This window comes from Aedes albopictus, chromosome 3 (genome assembly GCF_035046485.1).
Source record: "Aedes albopictus strain Foshan chromosome 3, AalbF5, whole genome shotgun sequence".
In the NCBI taxonomy this organism is placed as follows: Eukaryota; Metazoa; Arthropoda; class Insecta; order Diptera; family Culicidae; genus Aedes; species Aedes albopictus.
This window is the reverse complement of record NC_085138.1, coordinates 107019725-107030601: the sequence shown is the minus strand read 5'-3', so window position 1 is coordinate 107030601 and position 10877 is coordinate 107019725. Positions and strand designations below refer to the sequence as shown.

Here is a 10877-nt window from a genome sequence, read left to right as displayed (position 1 = left end):
GTATAAATATGAATGCTTCCTGTGTTTTAAATAAATTATCAAATAAGTTAATATGCAGCATTCATGACTAGATTTGAATGGATTTTTACGCAGAATTTTTGGAATGTTTTCAAATTAACTTCAGTAAAGTTTGGAAATATTTTCAAACACAGTTGTTTGAAAGCACTGTGATACGAATTTCATCAGAAAAGTGTTCTGAAATTCGTCTGATATTCATGTTTTTGCTGGAATTTCCACCATGAATAAGTCTGCCTACGAGTGGAAACGCAATTTTTCTCATCAATTCGCGAGAAAAAATATGTTCTTTTCATAATTTTGACAAAAACTAATCACGATTCACGAATGTTCATTAAATGAGTTTCCAAATATATGTTTATTTAGCTTTCCAGAATCACACAAACCCTTCAGAAATACGTGTAGCATTATTATCTAGCAATTTTGACAAAGAGTCCACATAAATACCAATAATTCTGTAAAATTAAGTCGATGCTTATGTTTAATAGTCTCAGCATTTTTTATTATCCTAGACCAAACTTGAACTGTAAGCTTGAATGCCAGGGAGATTTTATGATTCAGTTCACATTCTCGAATTGTAATTCAATACTTTTGCTGTTTTCCAATCATTGAAATAATCGCCCCCCTTTATAGTATTTTCGCCCCCCAATTTTGATTTCTAAAATTTTCGCCCCCCTGGGCCCGATTTTCGCCCCCAAGGGGGGGATTTCGCCCACTTTGGGAATCACTGCTCTAGATCGTACCGGGGCGGCCGCCGGTACTGTACATTGTTAATAACGGAGAGTTTTGGGCGCAGTTTAACCATCACCAGGTAGTGATCAGAGTCGATATTAGCGCCACTATAGGTCCTGACGTCGATATTGTCGGAAAAGTGCCGTTCGTCAATCAGAATGTGGTCGATTTACGATTCTGTTTGTTGTGGTGATCTCCAGGTGTAACGATACGGGCTGTGCTGGAAAAAGGTGCTTGAAGGAATCGAATCTAAAAATGTCCTGGTTGGGACGTACGTCACGCCGAGAAGAGAAGACGATCTATTACTTTGCAACAAAAATACTGATAAATGCCCAAAGCTTATGATTATCAACATTATTTTAGTCACATTTTACATGCATTCAAACAACATACGATTGCACCGATCTGCGAAGTACGTGGGGAGCTAAATGTACATACATATTTCCAAATAAAAGTAGCTCCGAACAAACGTTATCAGTCTGGTAAGTTTGTTTTGGTCGTTGTCAAGAAAACCCAGGAAAACACAAATGTCATGATCATTAGGTCACTTCCTATCAACGATCGTCCATACCTAGCAATTTGCAGCCATTTGTAACGAAAAAAAGCAACGGATTATCTGTGCCTACTCTTCGTGGAATACATATAAAAAGTGGGATTTTTAATGCGATAATACTCGTCATTAACTGCGGTCGGCCCCCTTATCGCTCAGTTTATGGGACTCCTTCCATCTCGACTCTCGTGCATTTGTATAATACAGTACGTGGCAAAAAGGTCCGAAATCAAGTTTTAAGTAATTGATTAGATGTGATGTGACTTGTTCATGAATACAATCATTTTGAAGTTTAACAAATTATCAGGGACTACCCGTAAATGACGTGGCATTTTAGGGAGGGGGGGGGGGTTTATTCCCTGATATTACTACCAGCCGTGTAGAATGCGTATTGATCCGAAATGCATGATACCCCAGCTTGCCCTATTGCAAACTATGATGCTTTCAGCGAAATTTACATCTCTGTTTCCTGCAGTGGAAGTAGAATAACCACTGAATGACGACAATCTTATTACAAGAAATCACCAGTGGTGCCAGATTTTCTCGCTAACAAAATGTTGTGATCATGACATGTTCAAAGCAGGGTTTGGGTTCACAAAAGCCTTATTCTAAGATTTCTAAAAGACTTCGTAGAAATATTTGTTCAAAGTGCATATTCGTACAAATCCAGACGTCATAAACGTATAGAATGTTCCTTATAGCAACGCTGCCAATCAATCGTAGTTTCGCATTTTGTTGATTACCCAATTCGAGAGAGTTCAACCTGTTTTCGGGCCAACCAATTAGTGTGTGCGTCGTACCTCTATCCCGATCGTCGCGTCACCGTCGTCGTCATGCCGTTGATGTGTGATCGTTTGCCGATCGCGTCCGCGCGCGCACACACTTTAAACCGGATCGACGATCAGCAACGACGACGGACGAAGACGCCGAGTGCCGAAACCGGACCTTCTGGTGCAGAGAGCCCAAACGCAACCGCTAGTACCGTACGAAGATTCTTAGCGGAATGGTGATTTTGAGGGGCCTTTCGCCGACGTTGTTGACGTTGTTTTGGCTCGCAGCGACGAGTCATGCTGGTAAGGTTGAATTAAAAAGCGCGAATTTGTGCGTTGATTAACCGAGGATCAATTTACAATCACAGCCAGCTTGTTCGACAGCTGTACGGATGGGGCTGGAGTGCGTGGAGTCTGCCTGGCGGTCAGAGATTGCGATACGGCCGGAGCCATGCTGCGGCGCGGGAATTTGTCCAACCAGGAGCGCGAATATTTGAAGAAGTCGGAATGTGGTATGAACGCGGGGGCAAGAATGGTGTGCTGCCCTCTGCCAAGGTCGCTGAAGGCGCGCTTCGCAGCTCCGGCCACGCTGCCACCCGTTGGCGTTTGCGGCAAGGACACTAGCGATCGAATCGTGGGCGGCGAAATAACCAAACCGGATGACTTCCCCTGGCTGGCGAGGATTCAATACTTCAAACGTGAGTACTGAGGCTGATCGTGTGATTGTGGTGGTAAAAATTGTGGGATTTCGAAGGGGGTTATTGACGCATTGCAATGCTAGGGATGCTCTGCCTATACATAGTTGCATATCAGTCTCATCTTTGCTGGGTTTCCCATTGATTAGTACAGGGGTTTTCAGATCGTGCACCGCGGTACACTTGGTGCACCGTGCAGCTTTGCCAAGTGCATTTGCAAAGTTCTAACTTTAGTTTGAGATTTATCCTTTAATTTGCGAACGTACTGCATGTTTGATGAAGACAACTTTTAATATCAATCAAATCAACGAAAATGAGGGATGTCCTTAGAAATTGTAGTGCTCATTGGATGGTACCTGTTCCAAAAAAAATCTCAAAACACTAGTCAGGAATCAACTGTAATTAAAAGGAATTAACAAAGGGCTCTTCAATGTATTTATCAAAAGAACTGGCGAGATAATCATATTAAAACCTTATTTTTCTTGAATTTACAAAAATCCTACAAGAAATCGACAATGTATCTTCAAGAACTTTGCTTAAATTTCGAAATCCATCTAGTATTTCGAGCCTCGTAGCCGTGCGGTTAAGGTCACCAAGCTTCTAATCGCACCATGCTATGGGGTGAGGGTTCGATTCCCGCTCCGGGCGATGGAACTTTTCGTGAGGATAGTTTCTTCTCCGTATCCACTGGTGCATGCTCCGTATGTCCGTTGTCTAGTGTTTAAGTATCATTCAGTCTGTACAGCCTCTGGCTGAAGACGGTGTCCGCGTCTTTTCAATTTCTGCAGTTTGACGACATCGGAAGTAGTTCAGTTATAATTTTACTGACAATTTGCCTATGATTTTGGAAATAATTTGTTCTGAAAATTCGGAAGGACCTTACCAAAAATCTCTACAGTAATGCGCGAAAGTTAAAAATAAGAATTTCACAAAGATGTCGCATTGAGTTTGCTCTTTAGAAATCCAATAATGGTCTTGAGAATCATAAACCTTTCCAGGAATAATTAAGTAATCAACACAGTTTCAGCTCAACTCTGCATATGGGTCTCATTTTGCCATTTATTTGCCAAAAAATTAACTAGAATCTGTGTGAAATGACAATAAGCATTTCATAGAATCTTGTTCAAAAATTTTCAAGAATTCTTTCAGCAAGCTAAATAGTTCAGTGTCAAAAATCATTTCATTCATAGAAAGTTTCAAGAGTAACAACAAATGCAAATCAATCACAATTAGGACTGGAAAGACATTTCAAATACAAAAATATAGCTGAGTTTGGACAAATTAAAATTGCAATTTTTGATAAAAAATGATCAGGTACACCGCGAAGCAATTTATTTTCAAAAAGTGCACCACGAGGCAAAAGGTCTGAACACCCCTGGATTAGTACATTCGTACGAATACAGACAGTACAGTTTTCAACTACCCAGTTCTATGCACTCCGTTCATTAGTGTTTTCAAGTATTTGTTACCTTACTTGACGAACGAACAGTATCGATGAAAATAAGAACTTGTGATTCTAACATATTAGTCATCCATTAAGTAAATCAAAACGTCCTATTTATAGGACAGTCCTTTTCACGTGAATATTTCCAATAATTAGACAAAACTTACAATATAATGTCTGACCTATCTGTCTTGTCTGTCCTGTCTATCCAGTATGTTCTATCTGCCCTGCCTGCCAGTGTCCTGTTTGTACTGTCTGTCATATTTGTCCAGTTTGTCCTGTCTGTCCAGTCTGTCTTGTCTGTCCAATCTGTCCTGTCTATCCTATCTGTCCTGTCTCTCCAATCTGTCCTATCTGCCCTGTCTGTCCAGTCTGTGCAATCTGCCCTGTCTGTCCTATCTTTCCTATCTGTCCAGTATGCCCTGTCTGCTCTATCTGTCCTATGTGTCCAGTCAGTCCAGTCTGTCCTATCTGTTCTGTCTGTTCAGTCTGTCCAGTCTGCCCTGTCTGTCCTATCTGCCCTGTCTGCCCAGTCTGTTCTGTCTGTCCTGTCTTCCCTATCTGTCCTGTCTGTCCTGCCTGTCCTATCCGTCCTGTCTGTCTTGTCTGTCCTGTTTGTCCAGCCTACCCTGTCTATCCTGTCTGTCGTGTCTCTCCTATCTGTCCTATTTGTCCATTCTGTCCAGTATGTTCTGTCTATCCTATCTTTCCTATCTGTCCTGTCCCAGAAACCAATTTACACGTATAATTAAGTTTATGTTCATGTTATACATACTTTTATGCGTTAAAGTTACATCGTATAAGATGTAGTAAAAGTGCCTTATGCGTACAAAAGTGGAGGCGCTATACGTACATTGACAGAACAATAACAACGCTATATGACTTGAAGCGATATCTTAAGCGATGCACCGTGAGCACTATTGCGACGTAGTTCAGCATCTTATGCGACTTAATAATATTCAAAAAAAAAACATTTTTTGTCAGCTCGATATCGAACTAATGATCTTTGGGAGTGTGCGGTGGATGCGTCGCGGGTTGAGTCGGTTCCGAATTTTTGCTTCCCATCACGCTGCAGTGTGAACGAGAACGAGAAAGAATAAAATCGACGCGGTCGTATTCAGTGTGCGGTGGATGCGTCGCGGGTTGAGTCGGTCGGTTCCGAATTTTTGCTTCCCATCGCGCTACTGTGTGAACGAGAACGAGAATGAATAAAATCGATGCGGTCGAATTCAGTGTGCGGTGGACGCGTCGTGGATCGAGTCGGTTCCGAATTTTTCGCTTCCCGTCGGCGCTAGTTCCCAATACACTTTAAGTTGATAATTAATATTTTCTTTCATTTTTTGCATTCACACAAAAGGGTGAAAAGTGTGAGTTCGGGCTCGCCGGTCGAGAAAAATCCGGGCGCCGACAATTGAGTCGCGTTCAGTGTATTTTTGTGTGGAATAGACTAAAGGTTTCTGCTCCCTAGTGGAGTGGAGACGCGCGATAGAATTTTCTTTTTGGCTAGTTTTTGCGTCGAAAAATGGTCGGTTGTTATCGGCGGTTTGTGTATATTGATCCATTGTCAAATCATATCACCAACCATAGGTGACTCCCGGACTGACAATGTACCTTACCCTACTAACAAAAAAAAAATCCTTCCTGGGACAAACGTGGAGATGCAGCGATTCGCGGTCTTTTTAACAACGTTTGTCTTACTAACATTCCTTCCCTTCCTCGATGACCGTAAGGACGTGGCCGGCGCCGTTATTGACCTTAATAGAGTTGAGAGCTCTCGAACTGTGTACATTGAGAATAGTAAGCTAGTCCCAAGCCCTATTCATTGGTTCCTTGTGCAATTTCGATTGCTCTGGTCAATCACGGAGTAGCAACTACGAATTGTGCGGTCATCTATGCTCATGCTCATGCTCGATATCGAACTAATGATCTTTGGATTGTTAAGCCACACTTCACACTTAACACCAAACGCTACTTATGAAACAAGCTGATTAATTATCATGATATTCTAACTCACCTCAGTGTTTGGAATGCACTTGGTTCACCTGCGCTGTGCGTGTTTGGCAGACTATCTGGAGTTACAAACGACGAGGCACCATTTTACGCACAGTTTTCACTACACCTCCCCAAGTAACAGAACTAGCTGAATAACAGTTTCTTAAGCTAAAGTTTGCTTAAGAGTAGTTTATTCCACTCTTGTACTGCAAAAATGTTTGTTGGGTCTCTGGCTGGCACCTCCCATTGTTGATTATCACACCAATAAAACAAATAATGATGACTTTGTAACCATAATTACGACTGTTCACTTTCTTTTAGCATTTCTGGAGCAACATTTGAAAAGGGCATTGGTAAACAATGACTTCACTCGTCGCTCCTGATCCCCTATCAGCTTATTCACAAAAACTAAGACCGTTATCAGATAGAGCAAACATCGATCTTTCGGATAACGGTGTTCATTTGTGTGGGCGGGTTGCTGTTATGCCCTACGGAAAGTTTTCGAAAAAAGTCACAAGATCTCTTGGTCCCTTTTCAAATGTTGCTCCAGATTTTGGCACTGCTTCCGCAGTCCAACAGCAACTCTTCATTGTTATCACATATAAAATCGCATTATGTCAACATAAACACCTCTAGCATATGCGAGTTTATATGCACACTTTAACGGGTTCATTTGTACTTTTATGCGATTTCATCCGTACACCAATGCGAGTTAAACAGACACAATAAGAAAAGTACCAAGCGAATTCGTATAATCATCGCAGTACGCAATTATGCGAATTCATTTGATGCTTTGCGGGTTTACTCGCACGTTTTTGCGAATAAGTAAAGATCATCGTAATAAAACATCAGAATGGCATCTACTACGATGTACTTACACCAAATAAAAGTTGATTTATATTCCTATATGACTATATCTGATGCGTCGTAATAAGTTCAAAAATTCGCATCATATGCGATGAATATTGTCCGTCCGCTGTACATATATGTGATAGTGACTCTAAATAGTACTTTATACGATGTATAACGTGCATTCTTATGCGATTCCTGGTTGTCTGGGGTCTATCCGGTCTGTCAAGTCTGTCCTATCTTTCCTGTCTGTCCAGTCTGTCCAGTGTGTCCTGTCTGTCTTGTTTGTCATATCTGCCCTCTCTGTTCTGTCTGTCCAGTCTTTTCAGTCTGTCCTGTCTGTCCCGTCTAATTTCTTCCTGATGGGATTCCTCCGTGAGAAGCCTCCACTGCTCCTGATTTTTTTCCGGAAATTATCGTGAGCTTTTATCTAGAGTTTCTCCTGCGGTGTTTCTTGAAGGATCTCGTGGGATTTCTCTTGAAGTTCCACTTGAGATTTCCTACAGAATTTCTCCTGGAATTTATCTGCTGGTGGAATCTCTGAAGAAACTGCTGCTGACGGACTTCCATAAGCAATTCCTGTAGCAGAAGATCCAGATGGTATTCGTGCTGGAGGAATCCTCATAAGGAACTTCTGAAGATGTGTTGGAGGAATACTCACAAACAGTTCCTACACGACATCCCAGTAGAATCTCGGAAGAAGTAACTGGAGGACTCACGCAAGTTTTCTCCGAGAGTTCATCCAACAACTCTCTCCGGCAGTTCCCCCAAGAGTTCTTCCAGGAGTACCTACAGGAGTTTCCCCCGGAAGCTTCTCCAGGACTCCCCTGTGGGAGTTCCCTCGAAAGTTCTCTCCCGAAGGAATCCCCTGTGGGAACTCCTGCAGAAATCGCCTCAGGAAACTCCGCAAGGAGTCCCCTGAGGGAATTATTAGAGAAATCTCCTGAGGGAGCTCCTGGACGAATCTCCAAAGGGAACTCCTGGAGGAAACCCCCGAAGGAATTTTTCTAGGAATCCGTAGAGGGAATCCCTAGAGAGAAAATCAGGGAACTTAGTTCTCTAGAAAATAGTTGTTATTAGGGGGTATAAGATGACGCCAAGTGGATTTAAGGGTTTTGGGAGAGCCTGAAAGGACGGGATTCCTGTGGTTTATGAGGGAAGGGGATTTGTTCTCCAGGGGATTTAAAATTTGAACGAGTTTTGAGTGTGCTTCAGGAGCATTTCATTAGCTTTGATTTTTATCCCTATTAAAAAGGTCTAATGAACGTTTCAGAGCGATTCACGATCACCAGGGTCATACCTGTAGCTCTAAAACACCCATAAAACTGTCTAATCCATCCTAAATCATCCTGTGATCTCCTAAAGCTCCGGAAACCCCTGAAATGGCCCTGAATCCACCTAAGGCTCGCCAAAACGCTTCTAAGAACCAATAGAACCCTAGGGTCTCCAGTTAGCCTAGTGGTTAAGGCTATGGATCGCCAATCCGGAGACGGCGGGTTTGATTCCCGTTGCAGTCGGGAAACTTTTCTCGACTCCCTGGGCATACTGAATCATTGTACTTGCACACAATGTACAAATTCATGCGATGGCAGGCAAAGAAAGCCCTTCAATTAATCACTGTGGAAGTGCTCTAAGAACACTTAGTTAAAGATAGGCAGGCCAAGTTCAAATGCGAACTTCGAGCCACAAAGAAGAGATCCATTAACTTCCATGAAATCTCCATAAAACCCCTGAAACTCCCTAAAGCCCCCCTAAAGTCCTTGAAACCTCCTAAAATTCCTCCAATTCAACTTGATATTCCGTGTAATGCCCCTGAAATCCCCTAGAACACCCTTGAAACCCTCCTGAGTGTTCCTGAGAACTCATAAAACACCCCTCAGACCTAGGCTCAGACTCTCTAAAACGCCCCTTAAGGCGAAACTGGATTCATTTCCTTACTTTTTGGTTTTTGATTTTTTTATCAAATAACGAAGCAATATTTTCAAAATCGGTTTTCGTACACATGTAGAGTATGGATCAAGGTAACTCCTGAATTTTTCTCAGGTCGAAATTGTTTTTCGTTTTTGCAGAAACCATTTTTGAACAAAATTTCACAAAAAAATGATTTCAACGAAAAACGAAAAACATTTTCCACCTGAAAAAAAAAATCAGGAGATATCTTGATCCATACTCTACATGTGTACGACAACCGATTTTGAATATATTGCTTCGTTATTTTATAAAAAATCAAAAACCAAAAAACGAGAAAATACTTCCAGTTTCGCCTTAAAATCCGCTGTAACCATCTGAGATCACCGAAACACCATATGGAACTCCCTTTGACTAACCCTGAGTAGAGAGTCTCAACCCCCGAAACCCCCTGGAACCCCTCGAAATGTCCAAGAAAACCTTGTGAATGCTTCTGAGATCACAACGTCCCTGAAATTTCCCTGAAACCCTGTCAACACCCCTGAAATTTCCTCAAATGAGGTTTCAACCTTGAAATCTCTTGAAAACACCTGAAATTCATAAAGACACCCATAACCTTTTTAGAACTTCCCTAGAACTTCTTTGATTTTTTTTTCCAACTCCAAGACAAACCAGAAAATTTCTTAGGGAGAAACCCCCGAAGGAACTTTGGGAGAATTGTCTTAGCGTCTCTGAAAGGAATCTTCCAAGAACCTCTGGAGAGTATTCCGGGAAGTGTTCATGCAGAAACCCAGAACTGCAAAAACTGAAGATGGAACTCGAGTAGAAATCCCAGGAACAGAAAAATCTTGGAAAGAACTCTGGTAGCGAATCTAGGAAAACACAATAAGTTCCATAGGAAAGAAAACAAAGAACTTTCCCGCTTATCAAATGAACACTGAGCAACAAGGACGAGACTTCATGGAGCTCCTGGATGATCTAGTACCATTCCCTTCATTCCGATTTCAATTGATTGTAGTTAAGCTATCCTAATATTGTTGTTCTTCTTTACAGCCAACCGACGCTTTGGATTCCATTGTGGTGGCGTGCTCATCAACGAGCGATATGTTCTCACAGCTGCCCATTGCATTCACAGCGTTCCATCTTCGTGGACACTGTAAGGCGATCTTTCCTTTATTTCCTGTCCAACTATCAATTTTAACCGTTTTTACCCCTCTCACAACAGTTACAAGGTGCGCCTTGGCGAGTACGACACCCAGACGGACAATGACTGCAACTACTACGAACCGGAAGACTGCATTGAGCCCCATCAGGACGTCCTAATTGCATCGTACTACATCCACGAGGACTACTTCCAGGAGAACGGAGCCGACTACAACGATATTGCGCTGATACGCCTGGCCCTACCGGTAACCTACACTGCCTTCATCCAGCCGATCTGTCTACCGGTAACGGAGGATCAGAAGCGGTTGCCCACGGAAGGATCCCGCATGATGGTGGCTGGATGGGGTCAAACGGAGACCAAGAGCGCAAGCCAGTACAAGATGTTCCTGGAGGTACCCGGGTGGGCCAACGACAAGTGCCGGGACGCTTTCTCGTCCGTCAGCGTGGACATTATCGAGACACAGCTGTGCGCCGGAGGAGAAGCCGGTAAGGACTCCTGTCGAGGCGACTCCGGTGGACCGCTGATGAAACTGGAGCGTATCGCAGGTAAGCCTGCGTGGTTCTTGAAAGGTATAGTGAGTTTCGGCACGGAGAAATGCGGAACGGAGGACGTACCAGGGGTGTACTCTAGGATTAGTAAATACATGGATTGGGTTCTGGAGAATATAGAAGAGTAAGGGGCGAACTGAGAAGATTTTGGATTTGTTTTTCTTTTGTGTGCGTGAGAAATCCTTGTGGCTTTGGGGTCAAAACAAACG

The 10877-nt window shown here is 42.7% G+C and overlaps 1 protein-coding gene across 1 annotated transcript; it reads left to right on the top strand.

The window, feature by feature from the left end:
• The first annotated feature begins 2124 nt into the window (after positions 1 to 2124).
• LOC109414923 (CLIP domain-containing serine protease B4-like) lies at positions 2125 to 10811 on the top strand. The gene is made up of 4 exons (XM_062857140.1): positions 2125 to 2370; positions 2436 to 2765; positions 10009 to 10111; positions 10181 to 10811. The coding sequence occupies exons 1-4, from the start codon at positions 2301 to 2303 to the stop codon at positions 10794 to 10796; spliced, it is 1119 nt and encodes a 372-aa protein (XP_062713124.1). The 5' UTR covers positions 2125 to 2300; the 3' UTR covers positions 10797 to 10811.
• Positions 10812 to 10877: the final 66 nt, after the last annotated feature.